The sequence below is a fragment of the Aotus nancymaae genome, unplaced genomic scaffold (assembly GCF_030222135.1).
Source record: "Aotus nancymaae isolate 86718 unplaced genomic scaffold, 86718_ANA_hifiasm-v0.15.2.pri h1tg000108l, whole genome shotgun sequence".
NCBI lineage: Eukaryota > Metazoa > Chordata > Mammalia > Primates > Aotidae > Aotus > Aotus nancymaae.
Window position 1 is genome coordinate 4,270,329 of NW_026988523.1, and position 18,299 is coordinate 4,288,627.

General features: G+C 41.1%; 1 protein-coding gene across 2 annotated transcripts in view; it reads left to right on the forward strand.

Annotated features, from left to right (window-relative positions):
* The first annotated feature begins 4,759 nt into the window (after nt 1–4,759).
* FMO1 (flavin containing dimethylaniline monoxygenase 1) overlaps nt 4,760–18,299 on the forward strand; it is a 35,994-nt gene continuing 22,454 nt past the window's right edge. Inside the window, exons 1-3 of one of the 2 annotated variants that reach the window (XM_064370883.1) lie at nt 4,760–4,888; nt 4,976–5,103; nt 13,112–13,248. In XM_064370883.1, the coding sequence (XP_064226953.1) occupies nt 13,117–13,248 (132 nt within the window). In that variant the 5' untranslated portion in view covers nt 4,760–4,888; nt 4,976–5,103; nt 13,112–13,116. Of the gene's footprint in view, nt 4,889–4,975; nt 5,104–12,915; nt 13,249–18,299 lie in introns of those variants that run through there. The other variant, XM_012444707.3, reaches the window with a different exon arrangement.

The following is an 18,299-nucleotide window of genomic DNA, read 5'->3' on the forward strand; positions in this document are numbered from 1 at the left end:
AGCAGAAGAATGGATATCAGAATTTGAAGACCACCTTGCTGAAATAAGGCATGCAGACAAGACTAGGGGGCAAAAATGAAAATGAATGAACAAAGCTTCAAAAAAAAATGGGATATCCAGAATTTACAAAGAACTAAAACAGATTTACAAGGAAAAAAAAAATGGGACTTTATAAAAAGATCAAACCTACCATTGATTGGAGTACCACAGGGAGATGAGGAGAATGGAAACAAGCTGGAAAACACATTTCAGAATATTATCCAGGAGAACTTCCCCAATCTAGCAAGACAGGTCAACATGGAAATTCGGGAAGTACAGAGAATACCATTAAGATCCTCCATGAGAAGACCAACCCCAAGATACATAATCATCAGATTCTCCAAGGTCAAAATGAAGAAAAAACTGTTAGGAGCAGCCAGAGAGAAAGGCCAGGTCACCTACAAAGAGAAGCCCCTCAGACTAACAGTGGACCTCTCAGCAGAAACTCTACAAACCACAAGAGATTGAGGGCTAATATTTAACATTCTTAAAGAACAGAATTTTCAATCCAGAATTTCTCATCCAGCCAAACTAAGCTTCATAAGTGAAGGAGAAATAAAATATTTTCTAGACAAACAAATGCTGAGGGATTTTCTTACCACCAGGCCTGCCCTGCAAGAGCTCCTGAAAGAAACACTAAATATGGAAAGGAAAAACCAGTACCACCCAATGCAAAAACACCAAAATATAAAGACAATGACACTATGAAGAAACTGTTGTTATTTTGCACACAATTTGTGTGCAAAATAACCAAACAGCAGCATAATGACAGGATCAAATTCACACATAACAGTACTAGCCTTAAGTGTAAATGGGCTAAATGCCCCAATTGAAAGACACAGACTGGCAAATTGGATAGAGTCAAGACCCATTGCTGTACGATATTCAGGAGACCCATCTCACATGCAAAGACACACTCAGGCTCAAAATAAAGGGATGGAGGAAAATTTACCAAGCCAATGGAAAGAAAAAAAAAAAAACAGAGATTACAATCCTCTGTCTGACAAAACAGATTGTAAACCAAAAAGAGCAAAAAGACAAAGAAGGGCATTACATAATGGTAAAGGGAATAATGCAACAAGAAGAGCTAATTATTCTAAATATATATGCAGAAGCATCCGGATTTATAAAACAAATTCTTAAAGACCTACAGAGCAACTTAGACTCCCACACAGTAATAGTGGGAGACTTAAACACCCCACTGTCAATATTAGACAGATCAACAAGACAGAAAATTAACAATGATATTCAGGCCTTGAACTCAGCTCTGGATCAAGTGGACCTAGTAGACAAAGGCCATTTACATTCAATATTAGTATTGAGATGTGGGGTATTATTCTACTAACTATGTTATTTGTTGCCTGAATACCTTAGTTTTGTGGGTTTTTTTCCATTGTGTTATTGTTTTATGGGTCCTATAAGATTTAGTTTTATTTTAGTGTATTTTGAGGATTTGATTCAAGATTTAGAATTCCTTTTAGCAGTTCTTGTAGTGCTAGCTTGGTAGTGATGAATTTTCTCCACATTTGCTTGTCTGAAAAAGACTGTATTTTCCTTTCATTTATGAAGCTTAGTTTTGCTGGATACACAATTCTTGGCTGATAATTGTTTTTGTTTAAGGAGGCTAAAGATAGGACCCCAATTCCTTCCAGTCTGTAGGGTTTCTGAGAAATCTGTGTTAATCTAATAGGTTACCTGATGCTTTTGCCTCACAGCTTTTAAGTTTCTTTCCTTCACTCAACTTTAGATAACCTGATGATTATGTGCCTAGGTGATGATTTTTTTGTGATGAATTTCCTGGGTGTTCTTTGAGCTTCTTGTATTTGGATGTCTAAATCTCTATCAAAGCCAGGGAAGTTTTTTTCAATTATTCCCTCAAATATGTTTTCCAAACTTTTAGATTTCTCTTCTTCCTCAGGAAAACCAATTATTCTTAGGTTTAGTCAATTAACTAATCCTAAACTTCTTGGAGGCTTTGTTCATTTTTTTATTCTTTTTACTTTGTCTTTGTAAGATTGGGTTAATTCAAAAGCCTTTTCTTTGAGTTCTGAAGTTCTTTCTTCTATTTGCTTGATCTATTGTTGAAATTTTCCAGTGCATTTTGCATTTCTCTAAGTGTGTCTTTCATTTTCAGAAGTTGTGATTATTTTTTATTTTTGCTATCTATTTTTCTGGAGTTTTTTTGTTTATATCCTGTTTTTGTTTTTGTTTTTGTTTTACTTCTTTAAGTTGGTTTTTACCTTTCTCTGGTCCCCCCTTGAATAGCTTAATAATGAACCTTCTGAATTTTTTTTCTGGCATTTCAGAGATTTGTTCCTGGTTTAGATTCATTGCTGGTAACCTAGTGTGATCTTTTGAGGGTGTTAAAGAATCTAGTTTTGTCATATTACCATAACTGTTTTTCTGGCTCTTTCTCATTTGGGTAGACTATGTCAGAGGAAAGATCTGTGACTCAAAGGCTGCTGTTCAGATTCTTTTGTCCCATGGGATAATCCCTTGATGTGGTGCTCTCCCACTTCCCCTAGGGGTGGGGCTTCCTGAGAGTCAAACTGCAGTGATTATTATTTCTTTTCTGGGTTTAGCCAACCAGAGCTACTAGGCTCTGAGCTGGTACTGAGGACTGACTGTATGTAAGGAGTCCTGTGATGTGATTTATCTTCAGGTCTCTCAGCCATGGATGCCAGCACTTGCTACAGTGGATGTATCAGGGAAGTAAAGTGGGTTCTGTGAGGGTCCCTTGTTGCAGTTTTGTTTAGTGCACTGGTTTTCTCAAATGCTGGTCAAGCTGGCAGTGAAGTTGTCATGTGGACAGACTCAGGACCTCTGGTTAACCAGGATGTTACAGTCAGTGGAAGTAGCTGTTGTTTCTCTCCTTTTATGAGTTGTTGTAATGATTTGGGTTGGTTGGCCTACAGCTAAGAGGTGGTGCTTTCAAGACAGCATCAGTTGCGGTGGTGTAGGAAGAATGCAAGCTTGCCCTAAGGTCTCCTGGATAAGTATTCATGTTTCTCAAGCTATGGATGGGGACATAGAGCCCCCAAGAGATTATGGCTTTTGTCTTTGGGTACCAGGATGGTAGAAAAAGACCATCAGGTGGGGGCAGGGTTAAGCATGTCCGAGCTCAGACTCTTTTTGGGCAGGGCTTGCTGTGGCCACTGTGGGGGATGGGGTGTGGTTCTCAGGTCAATGGAATTATTCTCAAGGTGATTATAGCTGCCTCTGCTATGTCATACAGGTAACCACAAAAGTGGGGGAAAGCCAGCAGTGACAGATCTCACCCAGCTTGCATGCAGCCCAAATGGCCAGTCTCACTCCTGCCATGTTCCACCAACAGCACCAAGTTTAAATCCAGGCAGCCAGTGAGCAGGGCTGAGATCTTGCTCCAGACTATAAGTGACTCATTGAGAAAACACACAGGGCTGTCAGGTTTTACCCCTTACTGCCTGCCATGGCTTCTGTGCTTGCATCTGCGCTTTCTGTTCACTCCCTCCCATTAAGATTCTGCCCAGGATAATTAGCACTGGGACAAAATTATTACAAAGTTCAGCCAGAAGTTGCCTTCACCAATTCCACTGGCAGCCCTCGCCAAGGACCCCTGTGACATAAAGTCAAAAATGGCTTTTCTGGGCTTCACTGGGGACTGAGAACACCTACAGGGCTCTTCCCACTGCTTCTATTTTTATATTTCATTTTGCTCTCTAAATTCACTTCAGCTCTAGGTAAGGTTATATCCTTATCCTGTGATCTGGATTTTTAGGTTCCCTAGTGGAGATATGTGTTTGAAGGCAGATGTTTCCCCCTCTCATACTTTGGGCACTCAGTTTTTCAGCTGTCTCATGGAGTTTGCAGTGGTAAGCCACTTCTTCCAAAGGTTCTGTGAATTCTTTTGGTTTTCCTGGTATATTCTTGCAATAGTTCTTGGAGGAAAATTTTACTATGCGAGTCTCCACATGCTGTTCTCTCTGACTGTGTGGAATCTGCAAGTTAGTCCTGCCTCTTATCCATCATTTTCCAACAATCTGATATTAACCATTTCAAAGTATTGAATTTGGTGACATTTAGTGTGTTCACAATGCTGTGTAATCACCACCTCTATCAAGCTTCAAAACACTTTCATCACACCCAAAAGAAAACTCCATATCCATTAGCAATCCTTCCCCATTCCCTTCTTTCCCCAGCCCCTGGCAGGTACTCAATTATGCCTATTTTAAATTGAGGAAACTAAAGCTGAGAAAAGTTATACAATTTTTCCAACATGACTCTGATAGTAATAGCTGGTGAACACAATACTTGAAGCCAGGACTTGTGACTTACAAGGTCATGCTCCCCCCATATTTTTCCCTAGTGCTTGGGCAGTCATCTACACTTAAAAAGCCTTTACAAATTGAGTTTACTAATGTGAGTAATGTACAATTTTTTAAAATAATAATTGTCTCTAAAGGTGAAATGAATCAAAGCCCTTAAAAGTGAATCTGTGGTGTAGCAACTGCTAACAAAATTGTCTTATTTCATTCCCATCCCCTTAAAAAGTAAAATTGATGAGCAAGCAAGGATGCTGGTATAACTCCCTAACCTAGTTTATAGTCTGCAGGCAGAAGAGTGAGTCTAAAGTGCATATCACCAGTGTTTCTCTTAGCATTTCACTGTTGCAATTAATCGACAAGTTAAAATATAAACAAAGCTAACCTTGGGTTCCAAATTTAACATTCCTTATCTCTTAGACCAGGTTCATCTACTGTGCCAGGGACTCTCAAGCCGGCACTGGTTCATGCTGATTCACTTTGATTTCTGCTAATACCAGAGTCCTGTGTGGCAGAGCCATTGGCATCAGAAATTACAAGTACATAAAGTAAGTAACCACATATAATCTCTGATTCCTTTGGATGAGGAAGGCAGGACCTGGATTTTTCCAAATTTAACATTCCTTATCTCTTAGACCAGGTTCATCTACTGTGCCAGGGACTCCGAAGTCAGCATGGGCTCATACTGATTCATTCTGATTTCTGCTAATACCAGAGTCCTATGTGGCAGAGCCATTTGCACCAGAAATTACAAGTACATAAAGTAAGTAACCAGATATAATCTCTGATTTCTTTGGATGAGGAAGTGGGGCCTGGATTTTTCCTGTTTAGTTATTGTGCTCCCAGGAAGAACCACCTTATTAGAAAGCAGCTTTCTCTGTCCAACCCTGGAGGGACTATAAAGCTACTCCTGGTGGCTCAAGCCTGTAATCCCAGCACTTTGGGAGGCCGAGGCGGGTGGATCACGAGGTCAAGAGATCGAGACCATCCTGGTCAACATGGTGAAACCCCGTCTCTACTAATATAAAAAATTAGCTGGGCACGGTGGCGCGTGCCTGTAATCCCAGCTACTCAGGAGGCTGAGGCAGGAGAATTGCCTGAACCCAGGAGGCGGAGGTTGCGGTGAGCCGAGATCGCGCCATTGCGCTCCAGCCTGGGTATCAAGAGCGAAACTCCGTCTCAAAAAAAAAAAAAAAAAAAGCTACTCCTTAACCCAAAGTATAGTAGTAAATGTTTGAATACTTATAATGGGACAATATCGTTGATTCAACCACTTAATAATCTACCCAGCAGTATACTTACCTATGTCTTCCATGTACACAGGTAAGTATACTGCTGGGTTGAATCGAAGGGGAAAAACTTGGATTTCTAATGGGAGAGGAAGTCATTTTTTTGTTGTTAGTGCTTCCAAAAGCAGCTTCTAACATTGTCTGAGATCACAATTTTTGAAGGCTGACTACCAAATGTTGGCATTTGTCCCAAGTGGAAAGCAAAAGGCAAGCCCCCTTAGAATTTGACTAATCTGTTTTGGCATGTCTTTTTTTCCTGTTGATAAAAGTGTTTTATGCTTCATTCTATGCATTATGTCAAAATTTATTGATTTTCATGTAATTGACAGATCTTTTTTTTAACTAATCCCGTTCCAGCTAAATTCACAAGATTACAAACATCAAGGGTTTGAAAATCATTTTTAGATACCCAGTTCTATGCCAGGTGTTTTGCAGATGGAGAAACTAAGTCCTTGGTTATTTCTTAGAGTTTCTCCTGCATCCTAGGGAACCTGCTGTGGCCGTGTAACTGGCACAGAGGACCTAAAGCCTGGAAGAATTTTTGGTATGTGCTTGTTGTGGTTAGAAACATTTCAGTAAATGTGGCTGCCGCTAGAGGACAGAAATCCCAGAGTATGGCCCTCCCCTGACCCAAGTTTCTTACCAGCTGTGCTCCTTTGTTGCCAGAGGCTAAGTAGGCAGTTTTACCCACCCCAATTACCATCTAGCTGAATCTCTCTCTGATTACTCCTGAAATGCCACAAGCCACTTGAGGATATGCTATCATTGTGCAGTCTGTGCCAACCAGTATTCTGAAGTATTTTCATGCACTAAGGTATAGGGGTGTTTGTGTATGTGTGTGTGACAGAGGGAGTAAGGAAGAAGGAGGAGAAGATGGGGAATGCACAGAGGGCTGGATAGAAAGCTGACAGTGCCAATGGATTCCTAGTAAATGCATAGGTGAGTCACACTGGAAACAGTTAAACATTGGCTAATTGATACAGTGCTGGGCTCAAATATAGTATAATATGCATTTTCTTGACACCAACAAATAAAATCTCCAGGTCAATAAATTCCATGTCAACAAAATAAACTCTGAAAGTAAGACTCTTGCCCAGAAGTTTTCAAACGTTCTACATTCAAGGAGCGATTTCTTCACGGTGCCCCCAGACCATAGTTCTTATTAAGTAGACAAAAGCTTAGTAATTATTTATGTTCTAACAACTTTGTAGTTGTTCGAATAAATAAGATACAAATTTTAAAAAATAATATTTTGTTTCATTTTTAATCACAATTACTTAATAATAGGTTTTATGTGCCTGCTGACAACTTCTCAAACCTTGGAATCAGATCACCCCTTCATTTCTGTTCCACCTTGGTTTTTATGCAATGCTTGGTTTTTGTCATAGCAATTGCCAAACACCCAGCTTTGCAAAGATATGACGCCATCAAATGGAACACGGTCTTACATGATATTAAAACTACCTTCAGCTAATACTTAGCAGAGTGTGCAACTGACATCAAGAATCACTGTGCTTCTTCAAAATTTTAAAATAACTCTGGGTGTCTCTGTAGTTTGGGAATGACAGGCCTAGCCTCGTGTTCTGACCTCTCATGATCTATCGTCCTACTAAACCAAAGTGGGCACTCATCTGACTTTAGTAAATTATGTATTTGCATTTTACAACTTTGAAGGAGAGGAAGCAGTATTCACAAAACAAAAAAACAGTAGTTTCTAACCCCGTGGTTAAAAATCAGTCACTTTTATACAACCAGTAGTCATTTCCCAACTTATTTAGTAGTTTTATGTTGCTTAAGTTATTTTACTTGTTTTTTAATTCAATTCTCACCCATTGACATCTGCCTTCCTCATTTAGTCCTATTTTCTTACTTTTATTACTTATTTCTTTCATATTTAGTCAGCTTTACTGAGGCTTTTCTCATTAAAATAATAATAATACATTTGTTTTAAAACTTCCAACAAAGGAATGACCAAATTTTTATTAAATATCCACATAAGGAGCAGTAACATTTTAAATGTTGTTTTTGCATTTGCACGTGAAATCGCACTGTAATAATCAGCGATGGCATGTCAGCATACTTTCACCCTAAAAAAATCCCCTGTAAAGTGTTACCAATCACTCTGTCTAAATTCAAAGCAGTCCCTAACAAGAAATTATTTTTAGTTTAAATAAAAATGTGGCATGGAGAGACAAGCTTTTTCTAAAGAAGCACACTTAAATGTTTTCAATCACTTTGGTTCCTCGAGGCATCTCAGGCAGGCATGACCAGCTACAGGATCCCATGCCAGATCCTCTGTTACCATGCCAGGCCCTGCCCTTGCCCTCTCATGAATGGTTAATATATATGTAAATATATATTTTAGCAGTGACATTCTCAGAGAGCCCCAGAGCTGTCAAGCTCCTTCCTGCCAGGGTGGGGGTTCAGCCTGTCCTATCACCTCTGGGGTGCCTATTGGCAGCCTCTCCCACTGTGCTTACTAATACAGTCCCTTCCCTATACCTATCAAAACTGGACCAATGGCTTCGCGTTTTTCCCTGGGGCCAAAAATTTAGGGGCCTCACCCCCCCACGCCATGCCGCTCCTCTTTCCCCTGGCCTGTTCTGTCCCTGAGCCTTGTGTCCTCTATCGATTCCATAGCTGGGAGTCAGTGATGCTGCCTCTGCCTTCTGATGCTGGACTGGCCTTGCTTCTACAAGTGTGCTTCTCCCACAGCTGTGGCTGCAGGGACTTAACTTACAGGGAGGGGCCTGCAACAGCTGCCACCACAGCCGCAGCTGCACTGCACTCACCACACATCTGGGGCAGCCTTTTCTGGCAGAGGCCCTCGTGGCTTCTCATTTTCCATTCCTCTCCCTGTAGCTAAGGGGTGGCGGTGAGGGGACAGACAAGGGAAAGCTGCTTACTGTGGTCTGGGGCTTCAGGGATATGAGTTTGTTGATTTAAATGAATCTCAGTCTTTAAAATAAAAAATAAAAAATCACTTTGGTTTCATACAATTGTCCGTGCTTGAAGGAGTGGTTGGGAGCATGAGCTCTGATCTGAGAGTGAAGCTGGTATTAATATCATGCACCTCCACGTTCATGTGCTCTCATGTTTGCTTTTCTCACGTTTGAGAACAATTTCAAATGGGAACGTGGTGATATGCCAAGCAGATCTGAACTGAAAAATTAAAGAAAAAAAAACATTCAGGGTGACTTTGAAACCTATTTTGTGTCCTTTTTTCTTTTCCTCTCTTCCTTTCTCTTATCATAATTCTTATATTTCCCTTCTCATTTCCTTCACTTTCTAAAATACAATTATTAAATACATATTTGTAGTTTTCTACATGTCTCTGATTCCGGTTGTACTGTGACTTTGTCCTCATAAATAAACCCAAAATTTTCAAGGCAGATATCCACAAAAATATCAAATTAAACCTTCTACCTGTCCCATGAAAAGCCCGAAAGACTGCTGGGCATGGTGGCTCATGGCCGTGGTCCCAGCTGCTTTGGGATGTGGAGGCAGGAGAATCACTTGAGCCCAGATGTTCAAAACTAGTCTGGGCAAAATAATGAGACCTCATCTTATTAAAAAATCATAATAATTAAAAGGAAAAGCCCCAGGGAGATTTACTGCTCAGAGAAGGCTGACTACATCTGGTCCAGCTGAGGTATAGTGGTAACCTAGGGAGGAAGCTTCTGTTTATTGGATGTTTAACAAAAAGTTGTATATTTTTTAAGACTAGTCAAGTACAGTAGTGAGAAGGGAGGAGAAAGTAGAACAAGGAGTTGCATCTGTAACTCTGTAACTGAGTGGGAACAACCAATTGGATAGCTTGCTACCTTTGGACCAGCCAATAAAAGGTAATTTTTTGGAAGGAATCTTTGACCTAGGATATTAGTTTACAGCAAATTTTTACTGAGTTAATTTTTTTTTTTTAAGACGGAGTCTTGCTCTGTCACCCAGGCTGGAGTGCAGTGGCTCAATCTTGGCTCACTGCAACCTCCACTTCCTGGGTTCAAGCAATTTTTCTGCCTCAGCCTCCCAAGTAGCTGGGATTACAGGCACACACTACCATGCTCAGCTAAATTTTTTTGTATTTTTAGTAAAGACAGGGATTCATCATGTTGGCCAGGTTTGTTTCGAACTCCTGACCTCAAGTGATCTGTTTGCCTCAGCCTTCCAATGTGCTAGGATTACAGGCATGCACCACCACACCCAGCCTGAGTTAATTTTTAAATTCGAATGGATATAAGATGATGAATGAATTCATTTTACCCATCACAAAATCAACCCATTGCCAGATAGTTACACAGCAGCTATTATAGACCAAGTGTGTTGCTAGGAGCTACAAGAAAATAAAGAAATGAGCCAAAGTAAATGCCTACTTTGGGGAAACATATAACTTATATAGAGAGAAGACTAAGAGATATGATCAGTTTGTCAACAATGTCTTGTGAATGATACACTGTGGTTGGTCTAGGAGTCAAGAGTAAGGCAAGCTCACTGCCTTACTCACGCGCATCTGTGACCACCTCCAGCCCTCACTCTCAGTGATCCCTAACTCTAGAGCTCACTTCCCCCACTTCTCTGCCCACTGAAGTATATTTACCCTTCAAAACCTGGAGCAAATAGTAGTGACTGTGTTGTTTTCCTACCAACCCATTGTCAGAAATGGCACCTCTTTCTTCGTGCTCTTATTGCAATTTGTACATAAGACGTACTTCTGTCTTAGCATCTTAAACAGAATCTTTTAATTATTTATTTTCATGCCTGACTTCCCTATCCGACTGGTTGTTGCTCTAGAGAAAGCATCATGCCTTGTTCTTCCTTTGCACTCCCAATACCCAGCCTTGGGCTTAGCAATATAGAAGCCACTGAGTGTTTGACACCTGAACTAATCAGAGAATGAATCACAGATCTAAGCTGATAGAATTTTATAGAGCATTTGATTCCACCCTCTCTATGATCTGTTAATCTGTTTATAATACCTCCAAATATTTGTCATCTAGATGCTGCTTGAATAAAGCCAATTTTAGAGCTTGAAATGCTGAAAGGTGCTATAAGCAAAAATTTGCCTTTCCAGTTGTACCGCTGGCCATAATTCTAATCTTTCCACATTGATCCTTCAAATGTTTAAAGGCAAACGTTTACATTACTGGCATAGGCACTTAGATTAAGAGATCCTCTTTTGCAAAGTGAACCCAAGGCAGTTCAGTCCCCTGCTTAAGGTCTCCACAGTTAGCTCACAGCAGAGCCAGGTCTCTGGCTGCACATCCCTCTTCTCCAGGCACTTGGAGTAGATGGTTCCTTCTTACTAAACCAGCCAGTTGCTTTGAGTCAACAGTGTGTACCTAAAACTACACCCCAGGCAAGGAAATACATAATGCTGGTCCTGCCTACACCGGAGCCCATTCCTTCTGTCTGGGACACCCTTCTGGACATCCTGGCAGGATAAACACTGCTGGCCTTTCTCCAGGGAAATAACACCCCCCTCTACTGACCTCTTCTCTAGTTTCAGGGGAGATAGGAAAGTTGCCTCATCCTCTTTCTCAACCCAGCTCATGGAAATGGCTCCTCACTCTCCCCTAATGCAAAGAGAACCTGCTTTGTTTCCCACTGTCCTGCTGTTGGCAGTAATATCATGCTATGGTCAAACCTGCTCTTTATAGAGCCAGCATGCTTCCATGCACGACTCCCAATGTCATATGTATATATGCAATACCCTCTCCTTTTTTCCTGGAATTGTTTTTCTCATAAAAGTGGATATTCTTTATTGAATGCCTACTATGTTCTACAAAAATGAGTAGCATTCTATCCCATCTTGCAAATAAGTAAACTGAGGCTCAAAGTGGGTAAGTCATTTTCCTATGTCACCAAGTTGACTCATGATAGAGCAGGATTCCACCCCAGTACCCACACTTCAACTGGGGAAATTATACAAGGTTTTTGGTTTTATAGTGTTCATCAGGGCCCAAAACATGACTTCCCCTAGAAGGAATCTACTAGTTCTTCCCCAGTAAATTATGTCCAGTTGCTATGGGAAGCAACCAGCTCTACAACACTTTCACATGTTGCTTGAAAAAAGGGGACCTTTTTATTTTAAAAATACCGAGTATTTTCGTCTCTATATTTGAGCTGCTTCTCTCAGATGCCTAATCCAAAAAAAACAAAAGATGTATATCCAGCTTTGAGAAGAGATTTCACCTGTCAAATTAAAAAATAGCAAATTTTTAGAAAAATTATGTCTGGGGGCACTTACCCTGCACTTAAAAAACTTAGGGAGATAAAATTTTCACAAAAATATATTGGGGGAAAAGCTAACATCATATAATTTAGTGTTAAATGTGTGTGCTACTGACCAGAAATGCTATAGGAATTAAAAGAACAGAGGCTCATTGATGTGAAAGGCAGATGAAACTAATTCCGGGAAACATTTTTAAAATTTCAATAACTTACAGCTACTGAGCACTTACTATGTGCCAGAACTATTCTGAGACACTTTACATTATTAACTTACTTGATTCTCACAAAGCACTTCAAGGAAGCTACTACTACTGTTTTCTTTATATTTGCGATGCACAGAAGGGTTAATCTGTCCGAGATTATACCATAGTTACTGACAGAGCCGGGCTTTATCTCAGGCAGCCTGAATCCAGAGCCTGGTTGCTTAATCAATGCACTCTATTACCTCTCAGTGCTCTTACACATGTGTGTTATTAACCATGGCCTGGTGCCAGAAGATTCTCTGGCCTGTGCCAATGGTGGCTGTACCATGTGCCCTGGAGGTGAATCAGTATCCAACTGAGAGGGGAAGGATGGCTTCGCATGCCTACCTTTCTACCACAGACCCTTCCTGGCAGCCACCCTCTCTCTCTCCCATTGGTGACCATCACTAGTGACCTGTGAAAGAGACACACCAACGGCACAGCTGGGGCCCTGGCATTGTCCCAGGGGCAGGATCACAAAGGACAGTGCTACAGCAGGACTTGTGGTGCCACAAGTCATGGCTCCTGGTCCCAACTCCATGCCACCAGCTGCTGCGTAGTATTGTGTCAGGTCACCACACCAATCTCAGCTTCAGTTTTGCATGTGATCAAGAGAATGTGTCTGACAAGGTGACCTTTTCCTAGTCTGCTGATCTATGCAGTTCTAGGGCTGCAGAATGGAGACTAGAGGCAGCAGCTCAGTCCAAAGTACAAGACTCTGTCCAGTCAAAGGTCCAATTCCAGCAGCTCTGCCAGAAGCTACAGTCTTGACCACAACTGTACTAACATTTGGCACCCGTGCTGCATAAGGCGGGGAGCATACCAAGCACAGGGTTAACCAGTGACCTGAACATTTCCCTTCTCACATTCACACACAAGAGACCAGCTACAGAAGATTCAAATGGAGCAAATTGCTTATTCTTCCAAATTCTTTTTCCTGGTTGATTAGAGCAGCCAAGGATGGGGTGGAGCTCTTGTGAATAAAAAGCCTTGCTTCATTTTCCTCACGCAGAGAACATGGGCAAGCGAGTTGCCATTGTTGGAGCTGGGGTCAGCGGCCTGGCCTCCATTAAGTGCTGTCTGGAAGAAGGACTGGAGCCCACCTGCTTTGAGAGGAGCGACGACCTTGGGGGGCTGTGGAGATTCACCGTAAGTGGGGTTTCACCAACTTTATCTGTCTATTGGAGAATGGGTTGGCAGCTGGGAAATTATATCTGTACTTCTTTCACAAGGGCTGGTGGCCCTGAGGAAGGTTAGACATGTCTGCTGAATAGGGGACCACGAGGAGCCCTTGAAATTGTAAAAGAAACAGGGCACAGGTGAGCTTCAGTGGAACTCAGAACAGACTTGTACTCTTTATCTAGAGCCAAGGGGAAGAAGTGTTTCCAAAGATGCCCACAAAGTATGGAAGAGAATAGAGTGACTGGGCCAGGCCAGGGAAGCCCAGAGGCAGAGGAGCAGGACCAGGGGCTCTGAAGCAAAGCCAGAGACGGCAGGGTTACGGGCAAGAGGAAGAATTTCAGCCTCTGCCTGCAAGACTGAGCTGCTTTACCTGCTTCTTTTCCCAGCCTGGCTCCATCTGCATTAAAGACTCAGGGCTCCGTGTAGGATGAGCTCCATAATCAAGGTCCTGCCGCCCTGGCAATCCCAGTGCAGGCCAAGAACGAAAGTAAAGAATGTGAGTTTTTGCGTCTTTTTTTTTTCCCATCTGCATTAAAGACTCAGGGCTCCGTGTAGGATGAGCTCCATAATCAAGGTCCTGCCGCCCTGGCAATCCCAGTGCAGGCCAAGAACGAAAGTAAAGAATGTGAGTTTTTGCGTCTTTTTTTTTTCCCTGAGCAGAAGAAAAGTAATATACCCAAATCTCAGCAGGGTTACTGCCTGGATCAGAGAAAGGAATGAAGGGGCGAAGACTGAGGAAAAGGTACTAAAAAGCCCACCCTTGCCTGGCCTGGAGCCCTACTTAAAGCCATCAAAACCCTGAAGCCAGGCAGGGAAAATGTTCTGTGAACTCAGGGAATGTTCTGCTCAGTCAGGGGAGCATTTGCATCAGATCTTTCCAGAGTTTCTATTTTCTCTCCTTTTGAGCAAAAACATTTCCCATGAGCTTTGAATTTGCTAAGGAGAAAGCTGTCAGAAAGAGAGAAAAGAAGCAAGGTATCAGATAACCCGGCCTCAGATCCCAAGGGGCTAAGAGAAAGACACAGCATTTCTCTATTACAGAAGGGCAGAATTTGGAACTGAAATAAAGTAATTATTTGCTGGCTGAGTGTGTAAAGCTCCAGAGAGGCCAAGGTTACTAGTTTAATCACAGTCCTCCAGCATAGGCAGCTTGGCTTACATAAAGAACTGCATATCTTAAAGTGTACCCCACCAGCAAATGTGATCATCAGTGCATGGAGACCTCCAAAGAGGGCCAGGTAGAAGAGCATGTCTCTTCTCAGCAATCAAACCGCATATGTTTCAACGGGATGGCAGAAACCTGACACCTAAGCCAAAAATCTCCCCCTTCCCATGTCCATCGAAGACATTACTAATCAAACATGATGGCTTTCCCCTAGAGAGCCTCAGAATCTTCTTAACAACAGTATTCCAAACAAGCATACCTAATCAGTCAGGGTCAAGAGTTGGCTTGAAAGATGAAAGTGCTCAACTAAATTAGCAGTTATTTGACTAAAGTCATCTCTTTCAAAACAAAAAGTAAGCCTAAAGATCAAAAGCCTCTTAAATACTCCTTATACAGGTCATAGGCACCTAATCATTAACACTAAAAATCATTGATCTAAGAATCAAAAGAAATGGGTCTAGATCCAGCTGGGCCCATTTCCAGCTGTATTGCTCAGGTGGGTCAAACACTAATACACAAAGCACAAAACACGGTGGGGGACACAAAAATAAGAATTCACCCTGCCCTCAGGGCTGTCAGGCAGATAGAAGAAGGCTGGATTCTGCAAGTCAGAAACAGTGCTGTGGGCATTTAATTGAGAGCAGGATAATGGCCACATTTAGGAAGCCAGAGAAAGCTCCACTGAAGAGGTGGTGTCTGATGGACTTTGAAAAATTTTGACAGGTAGAAGAGATTGAGCAGAAGACACCAGGGAGAGTAGGAACAGTAAAGAAAAAGTACTGGGCATATTCAGAAAATTAAAATAGCTTCTTGGTGCAGATGGTACACACAAGAGGAGGACTGGGAGGGAAAAGAGTGGCTGCATGTTTGGGCAAGGGGTTCATATTCAACTTTAAAAGCAATAGGTAATGAGGAGCAAAATTAAAGAGATTTCCTAGTTGTTGTGTTTGTTTTGTTTGCGTGATGGGAAGACCCAAAGATGTTTGTAGGCAAATGCAAACTATCCAGATGAGAGGAAATAACTGAGCACATAAATCCAAATTGAGACACGATCCTAGCAGGAAAAGGGAGGGGTGGAGTTGTAGGCACAAGTGGAAGGGTTAGCCCTGGCAAGGTGGGGACACTGGAATATCCCCTCCCCAGTGAATTTCTGACATTTAAACATGCCATTACAAAATGCTTTAAAATTTTTAATTTGTGCCGGGCGCGGTGGCTCACGCCTATAATCCCAGCACTTTGGGAGGCCGAGGCAGGTGGATCACAAGGTCAAGAGATCGAGACCATCCTGGTCAACATGGTGAAACCCCATCTCTACTAAAAATACAAAAAATTAGCTGGGCATGGTGGCGCATGCCTGTAATCCCAGCTACTCGGGAGGCTGAGGCAGGAGAATTGCCTGAACCCAGGAGGCGGAGGTTGCGGTGAGCCGAGATCACGCCATTGCACTCCAGCCTGGGTAACAAAAGCGAAACTTCATTTCAAAAAAAAAAAAAAAAAAAAAAAATTTAATTTGTATATATATATAAATTTTTATATATATTAAATTTATATTTATATATAGAGAGAGAGAAATTGTATTTTGGGTATGTTGGGTTAAATAAAATATACTCTTAAAATTAATTTCACTTGTTTCTTTTTACTTTTTTAATACGGCCCCACTGGTAGATTAAAAAGTGTTTATGTGACTTCTATACATCCTATTGGGGACAGTGCTGCTCTAAAGCTTTCTCACTCAAAATATGGTCCATGGGCCAGCAGCATCTACATAGAAGCTTGTTAGAAATGCACAATCTTAGGCTCACTCCCACTTACAGAGTCCGCATCTACATGTTAATGAGACTACCCAAGCAATGCCTCACAAAATTCAAAGGTGCTGAGCTAGAGAGCTGTGCTTCCCAAACAGTGAAGAACAACCTGTTTTTTTTTCCAATTAATTATAGACTGCTGTCAAATATAATAAAAATGAATCCTTAGAAAAATGAAAATGACACAAAGAAAAAATACAAAATGTAAATTTGAAATTTATAGAGTCAGAAATTATAAAATTAATTTCAGTAAGTGTCATTAAACAACATAGATATAAGGGAAAACGATTACAAAAAATGAACACGTTCTTTGAAAGTGTGCACATATACAATTCACACAGTAAGTCACCATTACCCTTGTAACTTTTTGCCAAGCAAAGAAATATTTTGTGTGAAATTGCATTCCTCCATATTAAACACTGGTAGGCATACTTTAAATATACATTTTTTATATTACTATTTAAGGTTTTTAATGTGACAATTAATCTTGCTTTCTGCTTGTCAATTTACCTAATCTGGTTTGAATAAATGGCAATGCTCTTTGCAGGGGATAATGTGTATCTAAACCATTTCTAAACATTGCTTAATAGCAGTCAAAGTAGAGAAAGGAGACTCACGGAGGTATGCTGATTGAAATGAGGAAGAGATTTTAAAGCAGTCTCAGCAAGTTCAGGGTATTTTTTTTTAACTGCTATCCAAAATGAAGCTGATAGTCCTACTTTTTCTTGATGTATCTTCAATCTTTTATCCATGGCCAGTTCAAATAACTTATACTATAAGATTAAATATAAATTATCTTTCAATGAAAGAAAATGATTCCAGATTTTATGCACTTTTGGATAAGCTTTTTTTTTTTTTTTTTTTTGAGACTGAGTTTCGCTCTTGTTACCCAGGCTGGAGTGCAATGGCGCGATCTCGGCTCATTGCAACCTCCGCCTCCTGGGTTCAGGCAATTCTCCTGCCTCAGCCTCCCGAGTAGCTGGGATTACAGGCACGCGCCACCATGCCCAGCTACTTTTGGATAAGTTTTTAAGAAACCCTTAAAACATCACACATGACAATACAGTCCTACAGCGTATGACTAGTACACAACTCAAACTCATCGCACAAGTTAGACATGACTGATTTATATCCTGTTCAACAAAACGGTGTCCACATACTTACACATTGAGCAATGTCAAACTATTGCTATAAAAGTTTCTAAATGCTTATTTTCGATTTCTGTATTTATCTTGTAACAGACTGGTAACAAACAATTCCTATCAGTATTGCTCTGCAGACTATATTTGAATAACACTGCTTTAGATATTTCCCCTGAATAAAATATCAAGATTTAAGTAGTCATCTTTCTCAGAAGTAGTCCAAAATAATAGAGAGCAGGCCTATACCATATCTACTTAAGAGTTAATTTTCTTCTATTTAATAAGTTAGCCTTAGTTTAAGATTTATAGTTTATAGAAGTTTGTGCATTGTAATAGCTAAACATAGAGTGCAACTTGTACTTTGTAAAACAATGCTGGGTTGGTGAGAAAGTTTGCAAAGTGCTGATCACAGCCCTGAAACGTTTGGGTATCAAAGACTGGAACACCTGGCCCATTGCTCAACCTCCTGCTGCTTGAACCCCTCAGTAAGGGTCTCGTGGCCTGGAGGAGGGGACCCTGCTCACAGGCTCATAAAGGGTCTTGCAGGAGGCCTCTGGGCTGGTTGAGATAAAAGTGGCATTCTCTGGTCTCCCGCCTATTCCTTGGGTGACTGGGCTCAGGAGATAGTCTCTCCTTTTAGGTATGTCATGTAAGGTTAGAACTTGCTGGCTCTTACCCATTCCCACACTCCTGCAGCTGCACCTCAATGATTATCTGTTGTTTAACTATAAAATACTAGTTTAGTTTTTTAGAATAACCACATACCTCCTACTAAATGTAGATGATATAAACTGTTTCATTGTGTGTACTCACTCCATGATCACCCCAACTTGAGTGATATGATCAAACTATGTGTGTTTAACAACAAGTATGTGTGGAGCCTAAAGCTCTGGGTCTTCACAGTCC